At 40.9% G+C, this 27,257-nt stretch overlaps 1 protein-coding gene and 1 long non-coding RNA gene across 49 annotated transcripts in view; one reads left to right on the forward strand and one right to left on the reverse strand.

The window, feature by feature from the left end:
• The window catches only part of PDE4DIP (phosphodiesterase 4D interacting protein), a 288,606-nt gene that overhangs the window by 42,857 nt on the left and 218,492 nt on the right, over nt 1–27,257 (reverse strand). For 14 of the 47 annotated variants that reach the window (XM_033436881.2, XM_049702224.1, XM_049702217.1 and 11 more), the window contains 6 exons: nt 26,543–26,659; nt 25,755–25,981; nt 24,451–24,594; nt 23,216–23,354; nt 22,877–22,923; nt 21,058–21,241 (listed from right to left, as the gene is read on the reverse strand). In XM_033436881.2, the coding sequence (XP_033292772.2) occupies nt 21,200–21,241; nt 22,877–22,923; nt 23,216–23,354; nt 24,451–24,594; nt 25,755–25,981; nt 26,543–26,659 (716 nt within the window). In that variant the 3' untranslated portion in view covers nt 21,058–21,199. Of the gene's footprint in view, nt 1–20,213; nt 21,242–21,917; nt 21,979–22,876; nt 22,924–23,127; nt 23,355–24,450; nt 24,595–25,754; nt 25,982–26,542; nt 26,660–27,257 lie in introns of those variants that run through there. The other 33 variants (XM_033436759.2, XM_033436749.2, XM_033436743.2 and 30 more) reach the window with 13 other exon arrangements.
• Nucleotides 999–24,453, forward strand: LOC117203135 (uncharacterized). 2 transcript variants are annotated; one of them, XR_004485781.2, is made up of 6 exons: nt 999–1,078; nt 1,677–1,762; nt 19,796–19,952; nt 22,483–22,651; nt 23,153–23,688; nt 23,902–24,453. It is a non-coding gene; the product is annotated as an uncharacterized LOC117203135 (long non-coding RNA). The 2 variants fall into 2 exon arrangements; XR_004485782.2 differs by lacking the exon at nt 19,796–19,952.

The raw sequence follows: 27,257 nt of genomic DNA on the forward strand, positions 1-27,257 counted from the left end.
AGGTCAAAAGCATCTAGAGAGTCTCCTGCAGAAAGTGTCCTGGCTGCAAACTGTCACCTTTGACTGTCAGGAATCCTTAGTGTGGGCTCCTGCCTTGTGTTTCATTTCATAGATTCTATTTAGATTTTAGCAAATTCAAGAGAAAAGGCAGAGGGATAGACTTGAAAAAATGAATAATGTGTGGTTGGGCAATGACTCTAAAAAATTAAGATTCCACTTAGTAAGTGAGGTTTTAGGGAATACAATGCATGGGTGGGGTTTAGTGTCATGTAGTGAGAGAACATTTACTGCATTTAGCGCATCTAATGACTTGCGAAGGCGACAGGTTCCTCAAGTGAACCAAATGATGGCCCTACCTACCAAATGAGAGAGAGAGAAACTCACTTCCTTTGGTCTTACAGAAACAGGAGGCCCTTTAATGCACTTAAATAAGTCAGGAATTTCTGGACATGGATGGGTAACATCTGGTCCACAGGATCCCAGACACATTATCTTGGTGCCTGCTTCTTTACAAGGCAAGTTCCAAGGGAAGGACCACAGTTACCCCCTCGTGGTCTCCTGGGGAAGACACACAAGGATCCCTTTGTTCATGCTAGGGTAGGTCTGAGAAAACCCTCCAATCTGTCAGATTCAGACCAAATGAAAGTTCATAGAAGTTAGTGGGGTCCCAGCTTCACCGACTCCACCGTGAACTTCACATCCACCACCACATGCTCTTTGTCTTGGATGAGATTTCCGCCAACATAGTCAGGCTTTGGAGGGGGCGGGGGGGGAAAGCTACAACTGAAAAACAAGAAAGAAAACAACCTAATCTAAAAAGACTAGTACCTGTGCAATTTTGTGGACATCACGGGAACACTTCTAGGGTTCTAATTTGGCTTTGTCTTGATTTGCTGTTCTAGATTGTGCCTTTTTGTAGTGTCTTAATTTTACTAAACTTTGTTGACATTAGAAAAGGTGCCTTTTGTTGTTGTTGTTTTGTTTTTCATTCCAATAATAGTTGACACCTAAGTTAACAGTATTGTGACCAGCAGAATAATGACCCCCCAGGATGTCCCTGATGCAATTTGCGGAACTTGTGAGTATATTACATCACATAGCAAAGGAAACTTTGCAGATGTGATTAGGATAAAGACCTTGAGATGAGGAAATTATCCTGGACTGTTCAGGTGGGCCCCATGTAATTACATGGGGCCTTAAAGGATGGAGGTAGAAGAGAAAGTCAGAATGATGTGTCATGAGAAGAACTCTAAGAACTGCTGTTGCTAGTTTTGAAGATGGAGGAAGGGGTCACAAGCCAAGGAATGTGGGTTGCCTCTAAAAATTTTTTAGAAAAGGCAAGGAAACAGATTATTCCCTAGAGCCTCCAGAAGGTAAGGCAGCCTTGTTGATCACTTGATTTTAGTCCAGTGAGATCTTTGTTGGATTCTTAAACTATAGCACTGAAATATAATAAATGTATATTCTTTTAAGCCACTAAACTTATGGTCACTTGTTACAGCAGCAATAGAAAACCAATTCAACTGTCTCGTTCATTCACTTTAGCAGTAATAAACCCTGTATAAATTCTTCAGATGGTTTGTCTCTCTTAGGCTGACAGGTCAAGAGATATTTGTACATGTTTGAAGCATTATATTAGGTAACTGCCATTTTCTTTCCTTTCCATTTTTTTCTAGAGGACTCTCACCCTGTTTCCTGCACAGGACCCAGTATGGTTCTTATTTGAATTACGGCAAATTTGAAGACATTGGTGGTCATGCAGGTTGATTTATTTTTTTAAGAATGGGCTCTTTCTCTGACACATAGAAGGAAAGAATATAATTTATGAAAAGTTAAATATTGGAGAATCCTCCATTTAAAAGATATATTTTTAGCAACATTGTTTTTTATTAGGGTGAAGTATTACTTTTCAAGGAGTGAAATGCAAGAATGGCTTTTAAGACTTTCCTCCCAAAATAATTTGTGACTGGATCCTGAGCAGATGTGAGATTTATATGATTTATATGTTGTTGCTTTCATAAATATTGTGTCCATAAGATGAAGTTCTTAGAAGCAATATTTGAGTTTTCTATTGATTACTGATTATACCATCAATGCCTTCCAGCCCTGGCAGCACAGAGATTTAGGAAGAATTGCTGGGATGCTTGAATAACCGCAGGGCAAGAGGTCCTCAAATTTGACTACTTTGTCTTTAAGTAACACTTCATAGATTGGCTGACTGTTCATCCATTCTGCTGATTCTGCCAGTGAGTTCCTCTGTACTGACAGCTAAAAGCAGAGAAAATACTTAAACAACCGAGTCTAAAATCAGAAGTCAAGGTCACTCCATCTACTATGAAAGTGGGGCATGTCTCTACCTCAGGCCTGAGTCTGTTGATGGATTTTTTGTTATTGTTGTTGTTGGTGGTGGTGGTTGTGATGATCGTGGTTGAGTTTTGTTCAGGTTGTTGTTTTAATTTATTACTGCCTTTAGGATATAATTGTGGAGTTATAGCTTTATTTTAATTCTGGAAGGCAAAAGAACATAACTGAAAACTTTTTCCCAAGGAATGTTTTAAGATCTTTATGTCAACGTTTATGATGAGACTTATAAACTTTTCAATTAAAGTTTCTTAATTAAAGGAAAACAAATTTATTTATAGTTTTTCAATGTTACAGAATTATATGTTTTAAACTATGGTATGCAGCCCACCTGCATCAGAACCACTTGGGGGTGCTTATATGAAACATGCAGATCTAGGGCCCCATACCAATTAAGTCTCTTGGGATTGGAGCCCAGGATGTAGTTTCTACAATTTCCACAGCTGATTCTAAGGCATCTTAAATTTAAAAGCCACTTCTTTTATATCTTTACACTGGTGGTTCTTACAAAATGACAAAGAGGGAAAAACATTCTTTTAAACTTAGACTTCAAGCATTAGGCGATGAGCTTCTTTTTTAATTCTATTTTTAAATTCTTTGTTCTATTTCCACCCTTTTAAAAAAATCTTAAGCTACTAGCTATCATATGATTAGCGCTCCAAATCCTTTATAGTTATAGGAAGAATATTGGTCTGAAGTCAGACACCATGGTAGTAAATGACTTCAAATAAAGTCAACCAGTGAATTGTTATAATATCATTCTCATTAGAAACGTATTGCCTGTTCCTAATCAAATTACCTTATAATTGTCAAGTTGTTCCCTTGACAAAGCTGTTTCTAGTATTTCCCCACAAATGGTACTAAGCTGACTAGCTTGTAATTATTTACTCCAGCTAATATTCTGTCTTTAAATAATGTTATATAAAATTTTCCAGACCTTGGGTATTTAGTATGCTACAAGATACTTTGTTATTTGGGATTAGGGATGCAAAGACCATGTATTGATATTATTCACTATCCTTGACTCCCTAGAGTCCAAGTGAGTGCTTGAGTCATAATAGGTGCATGATTAGCACTTGTTTCCCCTTGTCACTTTCTTTCTTTCATCATGTGGAGTTGGAACTCAGAGACTGACTACATGTATGTTATGTTGCCCCTTGGATCTCAAAATGTCACCTATATTTTCCCACTGAGCCCATTTCCAATGCTGTAACTCTTCTCACAGTTCCTCTGTAGTAGAAGGCAAGAGATATATATTAATAGTAATAGCTGCAGGATGTTAGAGAAGCTCTTTATGTATGTTATATCATTCTTTCCTCCCAGCAGTGCTTTTTTTTGAAAAAAAATATAGTTGATTTACAATATTGTGTTAGTTTCAGGTTTACAACAAAGTGATTCAGTTATATATAGATGTAATTTTTTTCAGATTATTTTCCATTATAGGTTATTACACTATATTTAATATAGTTACCTGTGCTATAGTGTAAATCCTTCTTGCTTATCTATTTTATGTATAGTAGTTTGTATCTGTTAATCTTACACTCCTTATTTCTCTCTCCCCTTTCCCTTTTCTTTTATGTAACCATAAGTTTCTTTTCTATGTCTGTGAGTCAGTTTCTGTTTTGTAAATAGATTCATTTGTATAATTTGTTAGATTCCACATATAAGTGATATAATATGTCTTTGTCTGACCTATTTCACTAAGTATAATATTCTCTAGGTCCATCCATATTCCTGCAAATGACAATGTTTCATTATTTTTATTGCTGAATAATATTCCAGGGTATATATATATATACTACATCTTCTTAACCTAATCGTCTGTTGATGGGCACTTGGGTTGTTTCCATGTCTTGGTTATTGTAAATAGTGTTGCAATGAACATTGGAATACATGTGTCTTTTCAAAGTATGTTTTTCTCCAGATGTATGCCCAGGAATGGGATTGCTGGATCATATGGTAGCTCTATTTTTATTTTTTTAGGAACCCCCAGACTGTTTTCCATAGTGACTGCATCATTTTACATTTCCTCTAACAGTTTAGGAGGGTTCCCTTTCTCCACACCCACTCCAGTATTTATTATTTGTAGACTTTTTGATGATAGTCATTCTTATTGGTGTGAGGTGGTACCTCATTGTAGTTTTGATTTGCATTTCTCTAATAATTAGCAATGCTGAGCATCTTTTCATGTGCTTATTGGCCATCTGTATTTCTTCTTTAGATAAATGTCCATTTAAGTCTTCTTCTGTCCATTTTTTGGGTCCTTCAATATCGAGTTGTATGAGCTGTTTTTATATTTTGGATATTAACTCTTTGTCAGTCATGTTGTTTGCAAATATTTTATCCCATTTTGTAGGTTGTCTTTCATTTTGTTGATGGTTTCCTTTGCTGTGCAAAAGCTTTTAACTAGGTCTCATTGGTTTATTTTTGCTTTTATTTCTTTTGCCTTGGGAGACTGATCTAAGAAAATATTGCTATGATAGATGTCTGAGAATGTTTTGTCTATGGTTTCTTCTAGGAGTTTTATGATGTCATGGCTTATATTTAGGTCTTTAATCCCTTTGAGTTTGTTTTTGTATACAGTGTGAGGGAGCATTCTAACTTCACGGATTTACATGAGGCTGTCCAGCTTTCCCAAACCACTTGTTGAAGAGACTGTCTTTTCTCCATTGTATATTCTTGCCTTCTTTGTTGAAGATTGACTGTAGGTGTGTGGGTTTATTTCTGGGTTCTCTACTCTGTTCCATTGATCTATATATTTGTTTTTGTGCTAATACCATGCTGTTTTGATTACTGTAGCTTTGTAGTATTGTCTGAAGTCTGGGAGGGTTATGCCTCCACTTCTATTCTTTATCTTCAGGATTGTTTTGGCAATTCTGGGCCTTTTCTGGTTCCATATAAATTTTAGGATTATTTGTTCTAGTTCTGTTAAAAATGTCACGGGTATTTTGACAGGGATTGCATTAAATCTGTAGAATTGCTTTGGGTAGCATGATGATTTTGATGATATTAATTCTTCTAATCCAAGATCATGGGATAGCTTTCCTTTTCTTTGAATCATATTCAGTTTCCTTAATCAGTGTTCACCGTTTTCAGTGTATAGGTCTTTCACCACATTGGTTAAGTTTATTCCTAGGTTTTTTTTCTTTTTTGGCAGGATTTTAAATGAGATTTTTTTTTTTTTTTACTTTCTCTTTCTGATATTTCATTGTTAGTATAAAGAAATGTAACAAATTTCTGTATATTAATCCTGTATCCTGTTGCCTTGCTGAATTCATTTATTAGTTCTTATAGTTTGTAGAGTCTTTTGAGATCTCTATAAAGGCATCTACAAATACTGACAGTTTTATCGCTTCCCTTCCAATTTGGATATATTTTATTTCTTTTTCTTGTCTGATTGCTATTGCTAGGACTTCCAATACTATGTTGAATAGAAGTGGTGAGAGTGGGCATCTTTGTCTTGTTCCTGAATTTAGTGGGAAGGCTTTCAGCTTTTCCCCATTTGTTATTACATTGCCTATGGGTTTGACATAACTAGTTTTTTATTATGTTGAGGTATGTTCCCTCTATATCCACTTTGGTAAGTTTTTTTCATGAATGGATGCTGAATTTTGTCAAATGATTTTTCTGAATCTATTGAGATGATTATGAGTTTTTGTCTTTTGTTTATGTGGTGTATCACATTGATTTGCATATGCTGAACCATCCTTGCAACCCTGGAATGAATTCATATTGATTGTGGTGTATGATCCTTTTCATATGTTGCTGGATTCAGTTTGCTAATATTTTGTGGAGGATTTTTGCATCTATATTCATCTTTTTTTTTTTTTTTTGCCGTGCTGCATGACTTGTGGGATATTAGTTCCACAACCAGGGATTGAACTCATGCTCTCGGCAATGAAAACGTGGAGTTCTAACCACTGGACCAACAGGGAATTCTGAGTAATTTTATTTTATTTTAGTTTTTACATCTTTATTGGAATATAATTGCTTTACAGTGGTGTGTTAGTTTCTGCTTTATAACAAAGTGAATCAGTTATACATATACATATGTTCCCATATCTCTTCCCTCTTGTGTCTCCCTCCCTCCCACCCTCCTTATCGCACCCCTCCAGGCGGTCACAAAACACCGAGCTGATCTCCCTGTGCTATATGGCTGCTTCCCACTAGCTATCTACCTTACGTTTGGTAGTGTATATATGTCCATGACTCTCTTGCGCTTTGTTGCAGATTCCTCCTCCCCCTCCCCATATCCTCAAGTCCATTCTCTAGTAGGTCTGTGTCTTTATTCCTGTCTTACCCCTAGGTTCTTCACGACATTTTGTTTTCTTAAATTCTATATATATGTGTTAGCATACGGTATTTGTCTTTCTCTTTCTGACTTACTTCACTCTGTATGACACACACTAGGTCTATCCACCTCATTACAAATAGCTCAATTTCGTTTCTTTTTATGGCTGGGTAATATTCCATTGTATATATGTGCCACATCTTCTTTATCCATTCATCCGATGATGGACATCCAGGTTGTTTCCATCTCCAGGCTATTGTAAATAGAGCTGCAATGAACATCTTGGTACATGACTCTTTTTGAATTATGGTTTTCTCAGGGTATATGCCCAGTAGTGGGATTGCTGGGTCATATGGTAGTTCTATTTGTAGATTTTAAGGAACCTCCATACTGTTCTCCATAGTGGCTGTATCAATTCACATTCCCACCAGCAGTGCAAGAGTGTTCCCTTTTCTCCACACCCTCTCCAGCATTTATTGTTTCTAGATTTTTTTGATGATGGCCATTCTGACTGGTGTGAGATGATATCTCATTGTAGTTTTTATTTGCATTTCTCTAATGATTAATGATGTTGAGCATTCCATCATGTGTTTGTTGGCAGTCTGTATATCTTCTTTGGAGAAATGTCTATTTAGGTCTTCTGCCTATTTTTGGATTGGGTTGTTTGTTTTTTGTTATTGAGCTGCATGAGCTGCTTATAAATTTTGGAGATTAATCCTTTGTCAGTTGCTTCAGTTGCAAATATTTTCTCCCATTCTGAGGGTTGCCTTTTGGTCTTGTTTATGGTTTCCTTTGCTGTGCAAAAGCTTTGAAGTTTCATTAGATCCCATTTATTTATTTTTGTTTTTATTTCCATTTCTCTAGGAGGTGGGTCAAAAAGGATCTTGCTGTGATTTATGTCATAGAGTGTTCTGCCTAGGTTTTCCTCTAAGAGTTTGATAGTTTCTGGCCTTACATTTAGGTCTTTAATCCATTTTGAGCTTATTTTTGTGTATGGTGTTAGGGAGTGATCGAATTTCATACTTTTACATGTACCTGTCCAGTTTTCCCAGCACCACTTATTGAAGAGGCTGTCCTTTCTCCACTGTACATTCCTGCCTCCTTTATCAAAGATAAGGTGACCATATGTGCGTGGGTTTATCTCTGGGCTTTCTATCCTGTTCCATTGATCTACGTTTCTGTTTTTGTGCCAGTACCATACTGTCTTGATTACTGTAGCTTTGTAGTATAGTCTGAAGTCAAGGAGCCTGATTCCTCCAGCTCCGTTTTTCATCGTCAAGATTGCTTTGGCTATTCGGGGTCTTTTGTGTTTCCATACAAATTGTGAAATTTTTTGTTCTAGTTCTGTGAAAAATGCCAGTGGTAGTTTGATAGGGATTGCATTGAATCTGTAGATTGCTTTGGGTAGTAGAGTCATTTTCACAATGTTGATTCTTCCAATCCAAGAACATGGTATATCTCTCCATCTATTTGTATCATCCTTAATTTCTTTCATCAGTGTCTTATAGTTTTCTGCATACAGGTCTTTTGTCTCCTTAGGTAGGTTTATTCCTAGATATTTTATTCTTTTTGTTGCAGTGGTAAACAGGAGTGTTTCCTTGATTTCACTTTCAGATTTTTTATCATTAGTGTATAGGAATGCCAGAGATTTCTGTGCATTAATTTTGTATCCTTCTACTTTACCAAATTCATTGATTAGTTCTAGTAGTTTTCTGGTAGCATCTTTAGGATTCTCTATGTATAGTATCGTGTCATCTGCAAACAGTGACAGCTTTACTTCTTCTTTTCTGATTTAGATTCCTTTTATTTCCTTTTCTTCTCTGATTGCTGTGGCTAAAACTTCCAAAACTATGTTGAATAAGAGTGGTGAGAGTGGGCAACCTTGTCTTGTTCCTGATCTTAGTGGAAATGCTTTCAGTTTTTCACCATTGAGGACGATGTTGGCTGTGGGTTTGTCATATATGGCCTTTATTATGTTGAGGAAAGTTCCCTCTATGTCTACTTTCTGCAGGGTTTTTATCATAAATGGGTGTTGAATTTTGTCAGAAGTCTTCTCTGCATCTATTGAGATGATCATATGGTTTTTCTCCTTCAGTTTGTTAATATGGTGTATCACGTTGATTGATTTGCATATATTGAAAATCCTTGCATTCATGGAATAAACCCCACTTGATCATGGTGTATGATCCTTTTAATGTGCTGTTGGATTCTGTTTGCTAGTATTTTGTTGAGGATTTTTGCATCTAATTTCATCAGTGATATTGGCCTGTAGTTTTCTTTCTTTGTGACATCCTTGTCTGGTTTTGGTATCAAGGTGATGGTGGTCTCGTAGAATGAGTTTGGGAGTGTTCCTCCCTCTGATATATTTTTGAAGAGTTTGAGAAGGATAGGTGTTAGCTCTTCTCTAAATGTTTGATAGAATTCACCTGTGGAACCATCTGTTCCTAGGCTTTTGTTTGTTGAAAGATTTTTAATCACACTTTCAATTTCAGTGCTTGTGATTGGTCTGTTCATATTTTCTATTTGTTCCTGATTCAGTCTTGGCAGGTTGTGCCTTTCTAAGAATTTGTCCATTTCTTCCAGGTTGTCCATTTTATTGGCATAGAGTTGCTTGTAGTAATCTCTCATGATCCTTTGTATTTCTGCAGTGTCAGTTGTTACTTCTTCTTTTTCATTTCTAATTCTACTGATTTGAGTCTTCTCCCTTTTTTTCTTGATGAGTCTGGCTAATGGGTTATCAATTTTGTTTGTCTTCTCAAAGAACAAGCTTTTAGTTTTATTGATCTTTGCTATCATTTCCTTCATTTCTTTTTCATTTATTTCTGATCTGATTTTTATGATTTCTTTCCTTCTGCTAACTTCGGGGTTGTTTTGTTCTTCTTTCTCTAATTCCTTCAGGTGCAAGGTTAGGTTGTTTATTCGAGATGTTTCCTGTTTCTTAAGGTAGGATTTTATTGCTATAAACTTCCCTCTTAGAACTGCTTTTGCTGCATCCCATAGGTTTTGGGTCGTCATGTCTCCATTGTCATTTGTTTCTAGGTATTTTTTAATTTGCTCTTTGATTTCTTCAATGATCACTTCGTTATTAAGTAGTGTATTGTTTAGCCTCCATGTGTTTGTATTTTTTACAGATCATTTCCTGTAATTGATATCTAGTCTCATAGCATTGTGGTCGGAAAAGATACTTGATACAATTTCAATTAAATTTACCAAGGCTTGATTTGTGACCCAAGATATGATCTATCCTGGAGGATGTTCCATGAGCACTTGATAAAAATGTGTATCCTGTTGTTTCTGGATGGAATGTCCTATAAATATCAATTAAGTCCATCTTGTTTAATGTATCATTTAAAGCTTGTTTCCTTTATTTCCTTTATTTATTTATGTTCATTTTGGATGATCTGTCCATTAGTGAAAGTGGGGTGTTAAAGTCCCTTACTATGAATGTGTTACTGGCGATTTCCCCTTTTATGGCTGTTAGTATTTTCCTTATGTATTGAGGTGTGCCTATGTTGGGTGCATAAATATTTACAATTGTTATATCTTCTTCTTGGATTGATCCCTTTATCATTATGTAGTGTCCTTCTTTGCCTATTCTAATAGTCTTTATTTTAAAGTCTATTTTGTCTGATATGAGAATTGCTACTCCAGCTTTCTTTTGTTTTCCATTTGCATGGAATATCTTTTTCCATCCCCTTACTTTCAGTCTGTATGTGTCTCTAGGTCTGAAGTGGGTCTCTTGTAGACAGCATATATATGAGTCTTTTTTTTGTATCCATTCAGCCAATCTGTGTCTTTTGGTGGGAGCATTTAGTTTATTTACATTTAAGGTAATTATCGATATGTGTGTTCCTATTCCCATTTTCTTAATTGTTTTGGGTTCATTATTGTAGGTCTTTTCCTTCTCTTGTGTTTCTTGCCTAGAGAAGTTCCTTTAGCATTTGTTGTAAAGCTGGTTTGGTGCTGAACTCTCTCAGCTTTTGCTTGTCTGTAAAGGTTTTAATTTCTCCATCAACTCTGAATGAGATCCTTGCTGGGTAGAGTAATCTTGGTTGCAGGTTTTTCTCCTTCATCACTTTAAATATGTCCTGCCACTCCCTTCTGGCTTGCAGAGTTTCTGCTGAAAGATCAGCTGTTAACCTTATGGGGATTCCCTTGTGTGTTATTTGTTGTTTTTCCCTTGCTGCTTTTAATACACTTTCTTTGTACTTAATTTTTGACAGTTTGATTAATATGTGTCTTGGCGTATTTCTCCTTGGATTTATCCTGTATGGGACTTTCTGTGCTTCCTGGACTTGATTAACTATTTCCTTTCCCATATTAGGGAAGTTTTCAACTATAATCTCTTCAAATATTTTCTCAGTCCCTTTCTTTTTCTCTTCTTCTTCTGGAACCCCTATAATTCAAATGTTGGTGAGTTTAATGTTGTCCCAGAGGTCTCTGAGACTGTCCTCAGTTCTTTTCTTTCTCTTTTCTTTATTCTGCTCTGCAGTAGTTATTTCCACTATTTTATCTTCCAGGTCACCTATCCGTTCTTCTGCCTCAGTTATTCTGCTATTGATCCCATCTAGAGTATTTTTCATTTCATTTATTGTGTTGTTCATCGTTGCTTGTTTCATCTTTAGTTCTTCTAGGTTCTTGTTAAATGTTTCTTGCATTTTGTCTATTCTATTTCCAAGATTTTTGATCATCTTTACTATCATTATTCTGAATTGTTTTTCGGGTAGACTGCCTATTTTCTCTTCATTTGTTAGGTCTGGTGGGTTTTTATCTTGCTCCTTCAACTGCTGTGTGTTTTTCTGTCTTCTCATTTTGCTTATCTTATTGTGTTTGGGGTCTCCTTTTTGCAGGCTGCAGGTTCGTAGTTCCCATTGTTTTTGGTGTCTGTCGCCAGTGGCTAAGGTTGGTTCAGTGGGTTGTGTAGGCTTCCTGGTGGAGGGGACTAGTGCCTGTGTTGTGGTGGATGAGGCTGGATCTTGTCTTTCTGGTAGGCAAGTCCACGTCTGGTGGTGTGTTTTGGGGTGTCTGTGGACTTATTATGATTTTGGGCAGCCTCTCTGCTAATGGGTGGGGTTGTGTTCCTGTCTTGCTAGTTGTTTGGCATAGGATGTCCAGCACTGTAGCTTGCTGGTCCTTGAGTGAAGCTGGGTGCTGGCGTTGAGATGGAGATCTCTCGGAGATTTTTGCTGTTTGATATTATGTGCAGCTGGGAGGCCTCTTGTGGACCAGTGTCCTGAAGTTGGCTCTCCCACCTCAGAGGCACAGCACTGACTCCTGGCTGCAGCACCAAGAGGCTTTCATCCACACGGCTCATAATAAAAGGGAGAAAAAGTAGAAAGAAAGAATTAGTAGAAGTAGAAAGAAAGAAAGAAAGAAAGGAGGAAGGGAGGGAGGAAGGAAGGAAGGAAGGAGGGAAGGAATGAAAAAAGAAAGAAAGAAAGAAGATAAAGTAAAATAAAATAAAGTTATTAAAATAATTATTAAGAAAAAAATGTTTAAAAAAATGGACAGATAGAACCCTAGGGCACACGGTGGAAGCAAAGCTATACAGACAAAATCTCACACAGAACCATACACATACACACTCACAAAAAGAGGAAAAGGGGAAAAAAATCTTAAATCTTGCTCTCAAAGTCCACCTCCTCAATTTGGGATGATTTGTTGTCTATTCATGTATTCCACAGATGCAGGGTACATCAAGTTGATTGTGGAGCTTTAATCCACTGCTTCTGAGGCTGCTGGGAGAGATTTCCCTTTCTCTTCTTTGTTCTCACAGCTCCCGGGGCTCAGCTTTGGATTTGGCCCCAGTTCTGCGTGTAGGTCGCTGGAGGGCGTCTGTTCTTTGCTCAGACAGGACGGGGTTAAAGGAGCAGCTGATTCGGGGGCTCTGGCTCACTCAGGCCAGCAGGGAGGGAGGGGCATGGAGTGCGGTGCGAGCCTGCAGCGGCAGAGGCCGGCGTGACGTTGCACCAGCCTGAGGCGCGCCGAGCATTCTCCTGGGGAAGTTGTCCGTGGATCCCTGGACCCTGGCAGTGGCGGGCTGCACAGGCTCCCCGGAAGGGGGCTGTGGAGAGTGACCTGTGCTTGTACACTGGCTTCTTGGTGGAGGCAGCAGCAGCCTTAGCGTCTCATGTCCGTCTCTGGGGTGGGCGCTTTTAGCTGCGGCTCACGCCCGTCTCTGGAACTCCTTTAAGCAGCGCTCTGAATCCCCTCTCCTCGCGCACCAGGAAACAAAGAGGGAAGAAAAAGTCTCTCGCCTCTTCGGCAGGTCCAGACTTTTCCCCGGACACCCTCCCGGCTAGCCGTGGTGCACTAACCCCCTGCAGGCTGTGTTCACACCACTAACCCCAGTCCTCTCCCTGTGCTTGGACCGAAGCCCGAGCCTCAGCTCCCAGCCCTGCCCGCCCAGGCGGGTGAGCAGACAAGCCTCTCGGCCTGGTGAGTGCCAGTCGGCACCAATCCTCTGTGTGGGAATCTCACCGCTTTGCCCTTCGCAACCCTGTTGCTGCACTCTCCTCCGCGGCTCCGAAGCGTTCCCCCTCCGCCACCCACAGTCTCTGCTGCGAAGGGGCTTCCTAGTGTGTGGAAACCTTTCCTCCTTCACAGCTCCCTCTCACTGGTGCAGATCCCGTCCCTATCCTTTTGTCTCTGTTTATTCTTTTTTCTTTTGCCCTACCCAGGATCGTGGGGGAGTTTCTTGCCTTTTGGGAGGTCTGAGGTCTTCTGCCAGTGTTCAGTAGGTGTTCTGTAGGAGTTGTTCCACGTGTAGATGTACTTCTGATGTATCTGTGGGGAGGAAGGTGATCTCCACGTCTTACTCTTCTGCCGTCTTAACCAAATATCTGAGTAATTTTATTTTTTGTAGTGTCTTTATCTGGTTTTTGTATCAGGGTGATAGTGTCTTCGTAGAATGAGTTTGGGAGTGTTCCCTCGTCTTCAATCTTTTGGTATAATTTCACAAGGATAGTTATAAGTTTTTCTTTGTATGTTTGGAAGAATTCTCAGTAAAGCTGTTCAGTCCTGGACTTCTGTTTGCAGGGATTTTTTTAAATTACAGATTCCATTTCACTTCTAGTGATTTGTCTCTTCAAATTATGTTTGTTCTTGACTCAGTTTTGGCAGGCCTTGCACTTCTATAATCTTGTCAATTTATTCTAGGTTGTCCAGTTTTTTAGCATACAACTGTTCATAGTATTCTCTTATGATTTTTTGTTTTTATGTGTTATCAGTTATTATTTCTCCTCTTTCATTTATTATTTTTTATTTGAATCCTTTCTCTTTTCTTCTTGGTGAGCCTGGCTAGAGATATGTTGTTTTTGTTTACCTTTTCAAAGAACCAGCTCTTGGTTTTATTCATTTTGTTTTTAATCTCTATTTCCTCTCTGACCTTTATTATTTCCTTCCTTCTGCTGACTTTGGGTTTTATTTGTTCTTCTTGTTCTAATTCTTTTAGGAGTTTAGGTTAGGTTGTTTGAGTTTTTTTACGTTTCTTGAGTGAGGCCTGTATCATTATGAATTTCCCTCTTAGAACTGCTTTTGCTGCATCCCATAGATTGTTGAAAGGTTTTGTTTTCATTTTCATTTGTTTCAAGATATTTTTTGATTTCTTCTTTTGATTTCATCTTTCACCCATTGGTTTTTAATAGTGTGTTGTTTAGTCTCCATGTGTTTATCCTTTTCCCATTTTTCTTTCTGTGATTGATTTCTAGTTTCATAACCTTGTGGTCAGAAAAGATGCTTGAAATAATTTCTATCCTCTTAAATTTGTCGAGGCTTGTTTTGTGACCTAGTATGTGATGTATCCCAGAGAACATTCCTCACACAATTGAAAAGAATGTGTATTCTGGGGTTTTTGGATGTAGTGTCCTGTAGATATCAGTTAACTCCAACTGGTCTATTGTGTCATTTAGGACCTTTGTTGCCTGATTGATTTTGTCTGGAAGATCTGTCCATTGATGTCAGTGGAGTGTTAAGTTTCTACTGTTATTGTATTCCTGTCAATTTCTCCCTTTATGTCTGTTAATATTTGTTTTATGTATTTAGGTGCTCCTATACTGGGTGTATATATGTTAATGAGTGAAATATCTTCTAGTATTGATCCCATTATCATCATATAGTGTCCTTCTTTGTCATTTTTTATGGACTTTGTTTTAAAGTTTATTGTGTCTCATATGAGTTTTGCTACCCCCACTTTCTTGTTGTTTCTATTTGCATGGAAATATCTTTTTCCATTCCCTTACTTTTAGTCTACGTGTCTTTCACCCTCAAGTGTCTTTCATAGGTAGAATATTGTAGTTCTTTTTTTTTTTAAATCCAATCTGCCACTCTGTCTTTCCATTGGAGCTTTTAGTCTATTGACAAAGTTATTATTAATAGGTATGTACTCATTGCCATTTTAATCCATGTTTTTCAGTTGTTTTTGTAGTTCTTTGTTCATTTCTTCTTTTGGTTTTTCCTTTGTGGTTTGATTATTTTCTTTTATAGTATGCTTGAGTTCCTTTCTTACTAATTTTTGTGAATCTATTGTATATTTTTTATTTGTGGTTACCCTGGTTTTCAAGTATGTTGACCCATAACTATATCTACTTGCTTTAAACTGGAAATCATACTAGTTCAAATACATTCTAAAAGATCTACATTTTTATAATCCCCTCCCGACATTTTATGACTTTGGCCTATTTTACATTTTTGTGCTTATCTTCTTACTGTGATTTGTATTTATAATTTTAAAAAATTTAAATCTCTACTGGCTTATTTAAGTGATCTTCAGTCCTTTTATATATACCTTTCCTATTGTGATTTTCCTTTTCTATAGATTCTTGCTTCTTTTCTATTTAGAGAAGACCCTTCAGTATTCCTTTTGGAGTAGGTTCAATATTGCTGAATTCTTTTAGTTTTTACTTGCCTGAGAAACTCTTTATCTCTCCGTCTATACTAAATGATAATTTTGCTGGCTATAGTATCCTAGGTTGAAGGTTTTTCCCTTTCTGGACTTTGAATATATTATGCCACTCCTTCTGGCCTGCAAAGTTTCTATAGAGAAATCATCTGACAGCCTTATGGAGGTTCCCTTGTAATTGACTCTTTGTTTTTCTCTTGCTGCATTTAGAATCCTCTCCTTAACTTTTGCCATTTTAAGTATGATATGTCTTGATGTGAATCTGTTTGGGTTCATCTTGTTTGGGATCCTCAGTACTTTCTGTATCTGGATTTCTGTTTCCTTCTTAGGTTTGGAAAATTTTAAGCCACCATTTCTTCAAATACATTTTCAATCCCCTTTTCTCTTTCTTCTCCTTCTGGAATCCCTATTATGTGAAGGTTGGCACGTTTCCTATTGTCCCATAGATCTTGTATGTTGCCTTCACTTCTTTTTTTTCATTTGCCTTTCTGTCTCCTCTTCTGATTGGTTGATTTCCATTATTCTATCTTCCAGATCACTTATTCATTCTTCTATGTCATTTAGTCTGCTATTCACTGCTTCTAGATTGGATTTTTATCTTGGCAATTGAATTGTCTATTTTTGATTGGTTTATCTTTATAATTTCTAGGTCCTTGTTACAGTGACCTGCATTTCTGTTGATAATTTTTTTAAATTCAGTTAGCATTTTTATTGCCTCCTTTTTTATTGAAGTATAGTTGATTTACAATGTTGTGTTAATTACTGCTGTACAGCAGAGTGATTGTTATACATAGATATACATTCTTTCTTATATATTCTTTTCCATTATGGTTTACAATAGGATATTGATTATAGTTCTCTGGGCTATACAGTAGGACTTTGTTGTTTATCCATTCTACATGTAAAAGCTTACATCTCTAACCTCAACCTTCCACTCCATACCTCCACCAACCCCCTCCCCCTTGGCAACCACCAGTTTGTTCTCTATGTCTGTGAGTCTGTTCCATAGATAGGTTCATCTGTGTCATATTTTAGATTCCACATATAAATGGTATCATATGGTATTTGTCTTTTTCTTCCTGACTTACTTCACTTAGTATGATCATCTCTAGTTGCATCCATGTTGCTGCAAATGATATTATTTTGTTCTTTTTTATGGCTGAGTAGTATTCCATTGTGTGTGTGTGTGTGTGTGTGTGTGTGTGTACATCACATCTTCTTTATCCATTCATCTGTCGATGGACATTTAGGTTGTTTCCATATCTTGGTTATTGAAAATAGTGCTGCTATGAACATAGGGGTGCCTGTATCTTTTTGAGTTGTAATTTTGTCCAGATATATGCCCAGGAGTGGAGTTGCTGGATCATATGGTAATCCTATTTTTAGTTTTCTAAGCAACCTCCATACTGTTCTCCATAGTGGCTGCACCAACTTACATTTCCACCAACAGTGTAAGAGTGTTCCCTTTTCTCCACACCCTTTCCAGCATTTGTTATTGGTAGACTTTTTAATGATGGCCGGCCATTCTGATTGGTGTGAGGTGGCCCCACATTGTAGTTTTGATTTGTATTTCTCTAATAAGCAGCAATGTTGAGTATTTTTTCATGTGCTTATTGGCCATCTGTATGTCTTCTTAGGTGAAATGTCTATTAAGGTCTTATGCCCATTTTTCGATTGGGTTATTTGTTTTTTCATTATTGAATTATAGGAGCTGTTTGTATATTTTGGAAATTAAGCCCATGTCAGTTGCATTGTTTGCAAATATTTTCTCCCATTCTGTAGGTTGTCCTTTCATTTTGTATATGGTTTCCTTTGCTGTGCAAAAGCTTGTAAGTTTGATTAGGTCCCATTTGTTTATTTTTGTTTTTAGTTCTATTGGGAGACTGACCTAAGAAAACATTGGTACGATTTATGTCAGAGAATGTTTTGCCTATGTTCTACTCTAGGAGTGTTATGGTGTTATGTCTTATGTTTAAGTCTTTAAGGCATTTTGAGTTTATTTTTGTGTATGGTAAGAAGGTGTGTTCTAACTTCATTGATTTACATGCAGCTCTCCAACTTTCCCAGCACCACTTGCTGAAGAGACTGTCTTTTTCCCATTGTATATTCCTGCCTCCTTTGTCAAAGATTAATTGACCATGGGTGTGTGGGTTTATTTCTGGGCTCTCTATTTTGTTCCATTGATCCATGTGTCTGTTTTTGTGCGAATACCATGCAGTTTTGATTACTGTCAGTTTGTAGTATTGTCTGAAGTCTGGGAGGGTTATGCTTCCAGCTTTGTTCTTTTTCCTCAGAGTTGCTTTGGCAATTCTGGGTCTTTTGTGGTTCCATCTAAATGTTAGGATTATTTGTCCTAATTATGTGAAAAATGTCATGGGTAATTTGATAGGGATCACATTAAATCTGTAGATTGCTTGGGTAATATGGCCATTTCAACAATATTAATTCTTCCAATCAGAGAGCATGGGATATCTTTCCATTTCTTTGAATCATCTTCAATTTACTTTATTAATGTTTTATAGTTCTCAGAGTAGAAGTCTTTCACCTCCTTGGTGAGGTTTATTCCTAAGTAGTTTGTTTTTTGGGTTGTGATTTTAAAAGTTATAGCTGTTTATGTATTCCCTTTCTGATATTTCATTGTTGGTGTAAAGAAATGCAACCAATTTCTGTATGTTAATCTTATATCCTGCTAACTTGCTGAATATGTTTATCCGTTCTAGTAGTTTTTGTGTGGCATCTTTAGGGTTTTCTATATATAGTATCATATCATCTGCATATAATGACAATTTTACATCTTCCCTTCCAATTTGAATACCTTTTATTTCTTTTTCTTTTCTGGTTGCTGTGGCTAGGGCTTCTAATACTATGTTGAATAGAACAGGTTAGTGGGCATCCTTGTCTTGTTCCAGATTTTAGTGGGAAGGCTTTCAGCTTTTCACCATTGACTATTATATTGGCTGTGGGTTTGTCATAAATAACTTTTCTTGAGTTTATTACCTCCTTTTTGAATTCCAAGTCTAGTAGACTGGTGAGGTCTGTTTCATTATTTGTTCTTTCAGGAGAATTCTCGTTTTTTTAATTGGGAGTAGGTCCTCTTCCTTTTCATTTTACTTAAATTTCTCTGTCTCTATGATTTTAGGAGAAACAGTTATCTACTGTGATCTTGAATGGCTGTGTTTATTTGGGAGTGTCCCTGTGTAGCTTCCATGAGTCTAATATTTTTGGTGTGAGGGCTAGTTTCAGGATGAATGCCAGCCATGCTTTTTCTCAGTGTGTGCTGGCCATTATCCCCTTGACAGCAGGGTGTGGATGGTGGTGTAGTATCTAGAGCCTGTGCTGGATGTGAGGTGGGGGTCCCTCTCTGCTCCATGTCATGGCCCTGTCAGGGGCAGGGTGTGCTCCCCAGTTGGAGTAGAAGCCTTGAGGGCTGGGTTTGATCAGCCTCTGTTTTCCTTGAGTACATGCCCTGCCCCAAAGGAAGTGAGTGTTGAAGAAAGTGAGGCCTGTGTGGTTACAGAGGACCTATGTTCCACCTGTGTAGGCATCTGAAGCTCCACTCAGAGGCAGCCCAAGATTGTGTCCCCATTGTGTTTATCCCAGATCTAGTGTAAGACTATGGCATGGCGTGGGCTGGGCCTCGAGGTTGGGGGGTTGTGGCTGCAGGGACTGAGGTGGCTACGCTGCCACCTGAGATCTGGGCTGCCTCTGTGGCAGACCTCACCCAGGACCTCTCTGCCCCAGCTCTAGTGCTGAGCTGGAAGACAAACCACTGTGTACTCCTGAGCATGTTCACAATGGCCGTTGCAGCCCCAACTGGACCACACCCCAGGCCCTCTGGGCCGTTTCTGCCTAGCTCGATCATACCCTCTCCCATGGCCTGACTGCTCAAGATTCATTGCTTGGCCCTTGCACACTCCTGTTGTGCCACCGTGGACACACACTAATGTTTGCTGCATTTACACCTGTTGCCCTGAGCCCTTGCTGACTGTGGCATCTGAGGCTACTCCTAGATCACACCCCAGATATCCTGGTCTGTCTCTGCACGACTAGATCTAGTCTCTGGCAAGATTTTGTGCCAGCTTGTGGTGTGGAGTGAGTGGGGCCAGGGCATTTGCCCCTTTGGACTGGGAAATACAGCAAGGGGGCTGCTCCCAGTGCAACACTCTCTGCCCTGATTGTCAGCAAGCCAGCATGCACTGCTGCTGAGTAGAGTCTAGTCTTCTCCAACCCTTCTGTCTCAACAGATTTCCCAAGAGGCAAGGGGGCCTGGCCACTCCATGCAGGACCCCAGGACTGGGATGCCCATATTGTGACTCGACCTGCTCACTCCCCAGGGCAAGGGTCTACCCTTGTGGACCTTCTCCTTGCAGATCCCACCAAGGAGCCCAGGAGCTGACCCAGGTCTTCTTCTTTTTCCCCTTCCTACCCAATTAATTACACGTAGATCTTTCTTGCAGCTTTGGTTTCTAGTTCTGCCCCTTTTCAAGGAGGAGTGCTCCATATGTAGATGTATTTTTGATATGTCTGTTGGGGAGAGGAGCTCCATATCCACCTACTCCACCATTTTGATTCTGCTTCAGACAGTTAGCTTTTTAATGACAGTCTGTCTTTCCTGTTTTTACACACTCACCCTGAGGACTGGTATAGAAATTAGAAACTAAGCAGGTGAAGAAAACTTTATTTCTTTATACATATTTTGCTTTAATAGCCACCAAAAAGCCTGTTTCATTTCCTCCCACTGACCCTGTCCACCAGTTATGTTAGCCTTCAACATATCGCTATAGCAACATATATAAATATATATCATACATTTATACACACATACACACATTCTAAAGCACTGTGAAGACACAGACTAGGCTTTAGCAACTGGGGGTTCCTCACATGTCACTTAAAAATGATCACTGATTTGCTTTACACAAGACTTTCAATGGGCTTGGTGTGGCCATTAGTCCCTAGTTCCCAGAGAGAAGTTGGGATGACAAAATGGGACAGCATATTTAGAGTAAGGTCAGTACATTTTTTGGAGATCATAATAGAACAGAAATAGGAGGTCTAGGCTAAGCATGAGATGGCATCTGGGAATCACTGCTCTCACCACGTGGATTCAAATAACTCAGGTGCTGCAGTGTAGACCAATCCCCAGCCTGACTGTGACCCAGCTCGCTGGCCCAGGTTAGGTCTGCCAACACTGTCCTGCAGGGCACCGCTGCTCAGTCCTGTGCTTTTAGATCTGCTGTGGAGCTCCAGTGTGGGGCTCCATTGCTAGGAAGCAGGTCCTATTTCCCCTGAGTTGACCCTCAGAGGATGAGGTGAGAAATGTGCTGTTGCTGGTTCCCATACCCCTGGGGCATTCAAAAGCAGTGTCACAAGGTCTTCTACAAACTATGCCTGTTTTGCTTAGTGCTGGGTCCAGTGGACCTTGGCTGGTTATTCCTCAACTGCAGGAGAGGCCCTCTGCCTTTCGCCCTGCCCCATCAGGCCACATCTCTGACTCATTTCAGACCTTCCAGCAGGTGTGGAGGAGTGGGGCCCAGATCCTCCTCAGCAGACAGGGAGCTGCAAAGCAGGGGGGCAGGCCCACCCTTCCTGCAGTTTTAAGGACCTCTGGTGGCTTCGCTTCTTGCTTGGCTCCTGGAAGGCAAGGGTCACAGGACTGGAGTGCACGGCAGAGCCCTTAGGGATTTCACCTGCAGACGAAAATAACACAAAGTAAGAGTCCATTATCAGGCACTGCTGGTGGCTAACTGAGGCTGGAGAGAGATCTGAGTGGTGACAGAAGCCAGGAGCACGGTGAGAGCCTGTCACGAGGATGAGCTGAGGGGACGCGCTGAGGTCTGGAGGAGCAACTGGGGCCACCAGGTTAGAGGAAAAGCTTCCCACCACCTCCTGTGGTCATATCTCTGCTCAAAGCTACTGCACACCAGGTGGCCGGATCCTACCACTCCCTCTTCAGGGGCCAGTTCACTCTCCAATTCACTTTGGAGCAAAAGGATGGCTTTTGCAATCTCCCAGGAAAGGAAATGCTTAGTATGAAACAGGCATATATAGAAGCAGCCTGTTGTAGGAAGGAGAGGACATTTTGCAGGGACGTCCTCCTATTAAAGTTTATGTTCTGTTTACTTGATGAGGAGGGGGAGGGGCCAGGTCAGCAGGGACCTCAGAGATCATCTAACTCTAGTGCCCCCTCTTACAGATGAGGGTCAGCAGGCTCACAGAGACTGGGCCCAGCCAAAGCCACACAGCCACTTAGCGACAAGCCTGGGATTCGATCCCAGGCTTGGGGCCTTTCCAGTGGCCTAGGGGAAGTGGGAAGGATACTTCCAAACTGGGGAAGCCAGGAGGTATGAGAGGCTGTTGGGTTACCTTTGCTGAGGCAGGAATAAGGTTTTACAGAGGCAATCTTGTAAGTGTTCTTCTAAAAAGGCTCAGGAAAGAGAGGAATCATCAGAGAAAAACAGAAGAAATTAGCAAAACAGACAAATAAAACAGAGTTAAATTATGGCCCAACCCATTTTCATACTGTGGGGTCAACATTCTCTTAGGTTACAATTTAGGAACATTCCTAGGAATGTGCTTAATTGCTTATGGCAAAGCTTTAAAGTCCAAGGTAAAAGGTTTAGTTTTTGATTTTTAGGCCATTTCTAAGACCTCAAGTTTTTCATCAAAGCGCTTGCTAGAGAATGTGTTAGTGTTTTAAATAAAAGTAGAGAAGGTCTGCCATAGAGATAATATCTTGCCCTTTGTGTTTCAGTTTTTACTTATTACCAAATGCTCTTTCAGATCAATAAGACCCAAGGATTTTCTTTTGTGTTGTTGCTTAAAGAAAAAGAGATATCAAAATCAAACTGCTGTTTTCAGCCCAATAGTGTGCAGTGAAATCAACTTATTAGGTTGCATCTTTCCATTATTTTTCCATATAATGGTATAGGAAACCCCCGAACACCTGACTGGCCTCAGGATCCCTTTACTGAAAGCTGCTTCAGAGGCAGACCCCATATGTCCTCTGACCTCGAGAATCAACTGAACTGCATTTCTCCCCACTCCTGACCTGGCATAAAGGAGACAGAATTGGAATAAGGAGGGAAGATGATGACAAAGTAAGGGTCAACCGAGAGGTCAAGGGAGGTTGCTGATTGGGGTGGAGGGCTGATGAGGATGGAATCTAGAGGGATGCCCATGAGGACCCGAGCTCCCACAGATGGACCAGACATCTGCTCCTGGAAGGTCAGAGCAGGTCAAGGATCCCCTGCACACTCTGATGACAGACAGTGATAAGTTTGGGGCGGGCTCTATGGCTCCGACTGGTGCAGTAGTTTCCTTACCTCCAAATTCGTCCTTGCCTTCTTCAAAACATCGTGTGTCCTGGTCACTGAAACGAGAAAGCAGTCCCCAAGGCAGAAATTACCAGTGGGCCCACGCTTGTGTTGGATTTGTGTTCTAAAGCTTGTCTTTCTGGACACTCAGCTCGGGGTCTCCTGCTGCCCCCCCACCCCGTGTCCCCTCCTCTGCCTCCACGATTACTGATGGCACAGGAGGTTTAGAGACGTCACATCAGTCTCCCCCATCCCCTAACCTCTCTGGTCTCTGTCCATTCACAGCACAGGTGGCGGACCTGGAAGGACCCCCATTTCCTGTCCCATTCCCTGGCTGGGGGCACCCACACTGGCTGAAGATAAACTGTTCCATGCTCTCCTTCTGCTGGTTGGCGGTCTTCAGATGCTCAGCTGTGCTCTGAAGGAGACTCTCCTGTTTGGATAGTTTGGTTCTCAGTTCCAGAAGCTCCCTTTTCATGGACTCTCCCTGGGAAGAAAAACAGGCTCTGTCAACGGTCAGAAGGCCTAAAGCACCCTGTGTTCGGTGGCTCTTTACAGCTCCAGATAGGATTCTACAATCTTCTCAAGTAGTTTTGGAGCAGATTTCCCTCATTAAAGCCTTCAATCCCTCCAGCAGGTGGTGGTGGCTCAGGATGCGCCATGAGGTGGGAACACTGAGGACCTGGAAGCCCGGTGCAGATTAGCAGAGGCTACACTCCTGTTGCTGCAGAGAACCTGACTCCAGGCCACACTGAAGCTCCCAGCTGTGAACAAGAGCTCAGATTTCATGCTGACGTAGTTATATCACTTGGGCATCACAAGTAAGACTTGGTCGTTGGGAATATTACGCCTGGATATCACGCCTGGGGAGACGGGGCTGGCCTGAGACAGTAAGTTTGTAAATATATCTGCCAACCACAAGATGGCAAAATGCTCCCTCCTTGGAATTAACATAATTGGGGCCGCTAAAGTGTCAGTGATCTTAGTCTGGAGTTGGAACCCCTGGGTGGCATCCTGAAACCCGCCTATCCAAGGTCACCAACCAGAAAGCAGTCTGAGATCTGAGAGCACCATGGGGAGGCTGACTCTCCCCAGGCCTGACCCTGTGATGCAGATGTAAGTGATTTTCTGGAATTCCAGGGGGTGGCTACAAGAGGCTGGGTGACTCCTGGTGACATTCTGTGATCCTGCCTATGTGGACCTGGAGGTGGGGGTGGGCTAGGAAGGGAAAGGAGATGTTGATGTTTTAACATGGTCCTGAACTTCAGCGCAGCCAAACTTCAGAAAGTTAAAGAAACGGAACATTTAGGGGTTACCAGGGCTCTCGTGTCTCTGCCTCCTCCATGTCCTTTCCTTCTGCTCTTTGATTACTTATCCTGGGGGGTCAGGGCTGGGGGGAGAGGGGATGGAGTCAGAGCTGCACTGAAAGCAGCCACCGCGGAGGAGAGGTCTCCCTCCAGGGACGCCCCCTCAGGTCCCCTTGGTTCCAGCTACCCATTCGGCTCCTGACCTTCAGGATCTGCTGACCAAGGAGGCAGAAGGATATTTGGGGGCAGAACCAGTAGGGGATGCTGGCTTCTTACCGCTTTGCTGTCCAGCGCAGGGCCGTGGGAACTTGGCAAGGCTGCTCTCCAGAACATGGTGAGGAGGGAGGCCGCCTCCTCCAGTCGGTGGTGAAGGGCGTTGGCGCTGCTCCTGAGCTCGTGGATGCCTTCACTGCCCATCACCTGGGAAAAGGGGGAGGTAGCCATGGGCATCCCCGGGGCTGAGAGATCACTTTTTTTTTTGCTGAGCATTGGCCTCAGCTTCCTTTGTGGGTGAGGCGTAGACACAGGCCTGCTTAAACCTGTGAAATCCTTTTCTAACCTGGAAGCCAAGGTTCTCTGACCTCAGCAGGGACCTCTCGATTTGCAAGAATGCATTTGATTCCAGCTTTCCCCACATTCTTTAGCTTCTAGTCCTGCTTCATGCTCCAGAGTCTAAGGTCCCTATTTTTGCACTGGCCCCCCTTGTCCTTCCGTAAATCACACCTTATGCTTCAAATGGACTGCACCACTTGTAGCTCGAAGGACTGAGGTGCCACTCCCTTTACCTGGCATGTTCTCCCCCGAGAACTTACATATCCCCTGTTGGCACGCCCCCATGAACCTGTTACTTTCCTTGCCTGGGATAACAGCTGATTCTGGGTTCATGCCCTCACACCCAGAGCCCTTGTAACCTTGTGCCTGGAGCCCCTGGTTATATTTATTTACTCAGGTGTGGGCATCCCTCTCTATCGTGGGGGCCCCTGAGGGCAGGGCTGTCCCTGCATGCCTGTGCATCTCCAGTGTCTCAGACAGCACAGCAGCTAGTACCTGGATCTCTCCCTGGGGAAGGGCTCTGAGAAGCCTTGCTGCTTGCTCTCCCGCCTTGCTCAGTGTGAGCAGAGAAATTCCATGGCTGCCACCCTCCTCACCCCTTCCACATATTTGGCCCATATGGACGCAGATTCTCATTTTCCAGCCAATTGATTAAGTGATTTTATTCTGCCCACAGATGGTCATATGCCAGCATGACTTTAGCAGATACTAAGCTACCAAAGGGTACTCAGTACAGCATTGTGTGTATGTTGATGCTTAATGTGCTCTACTGATGAGGACGGCAATGCTGCACATGCTTTTCTGTGGTTCTGAGGGGAAATAGCAAGTCAGCTACATCTGGAACAGAGCAGAGCTTGTAGTGAAATTAGCAGATGAAGATAAAAGGCCTAGCTGGATATCAGTGGAAGATGTATCCTCAGCTGATGGGAGATGAGCAGGAAAAAAAAAAAATAGAGGGAGAAGAAGCTAAAATCAGAAGAAGAAAGGGCCTAAGGAAAAGGTGCACCTAAAAGCTAAAACGTGATTACCTCTGTGCCTGGAGCTTCAAGGCCAGGGAAGTTGCAGGTTGATCTCATGAGCGACGCTATCTTCTTGACCAGCAGTCTGCCCTCCCCAATCTGCTGTCTTAGGGCACTGTAGTCATCAATGTGGCCAATGACATGGCGGCCATGCTTATTGGCAAAGGAGCCATCAGTAGCATCACCCTCCAGCTTGGGAGGGTTCTTCATTACTGGAGAAGCATCCAAACCCAGCTCTGAAGAATAAAACCACAATAACACAGAATCCACTGTTATACATAATCATCCTCAGTTCAATCCAAAATGGACATCAAATAGTGAAAGAGGCCAGAAACAAGAATGACAGTCTTGGAAAGTACAAGTGTGAAGTCCATAGATATTCTGGGTTCTATATTTTTATAATCTTTCTTACATCATCTCATAATGATAAAATTGCCAGGAGGCAAATTTTATCCTTATTGACAAATGAAATATTCAGGACAAATTTAAAAAAATTTTAAATTTGGGGGTTGAGAAGACACAGACAAGGAAATTAAGCTGGATACAGAGAGCACGTTCAAGAAGGAAGAGATTATAGTGCAATGAAGAAATACCAGAGCAATAGGAAAACCACACACAGGAGGAAGAATAATGACAAAAAAGGCAGCCACAGGAGGTGGAATGAGTAGGGCTAAAGGCCATGGGACATGCAGAGAAAAATCTCTAAATTCAGATAATGTGCATATAGAGAACCAAAGGTTACTTGCTTTAGTCATTTTCCATCATTAGACCCTGAGTCCTGTAGTTGCCCTATTTACCATTTGTCCTATTGAAGGTTGTGGTCTCTGAGCCATGAGCAGCGGGAGAAGAGCTGGGGAAGACCAGAATTGGAGAATTCATGCCCACATCCCGAACTGGAGGGGAGGCAACTGAGTCTAGGGAGTAAAGATAACCACAACTTTAGGAACCCTGGAATATACTGCTCCTGAAACACATGCACAGCCTATCTTCACTACTGGAGATCTAAGGCAACATGACTCTCCTCTTACATAATCATCACCCATGTACCACAGTCAAAACCAGTGGAAAACAAACCACTTAATTTGGAGCAAGATGTTCCTGTAATTGAACGCTGTTCCATGAGAAAGCAACTTCTAGTTTGAAAAATTATTAGATATATTTTTCTAACCCCTGATTTGAATATAATATTGTATGCAGTGTGTCTAATACAATGCTTTCTAACTAAATAGAAATACGTATAAATATATGTAGTATATATGTTAAAAATATTTGATCAAAGAACGAATGGATTTATGGGCGATTAAACTCAGCACTCTAATCACCATTCTGATGAGTCAGTGCTGGAAAATATGTAGTAGTATAAGAAAGAGACATACTAGAAAGCATGTAGTAGTATAAGAAGAGTAGGAGACATAAGCCTTGGTGAGTTTGAGATGCCCTATTGGAGACCAGGCAGCAATCCTCCAGGGGAGGTATTGGAAAATATCACGAAGAGACAGAAATGACCCTGCT

The sequence above is a fragment of the Orcinus orca genome, chromosome 1 (assembly GCF_937001465.1).
Source record: "Orcinus orca chromosome 1, mOrcOrc1.1, whole genome shotgun sequence".
Classification (NCBI taxonomy): domain Eukaryota; kingdom Metazoa; phylum Chordata; class Mammalia; order Artiodactyla; family Delphinidae; genus Orcinus; species Orcinus orca.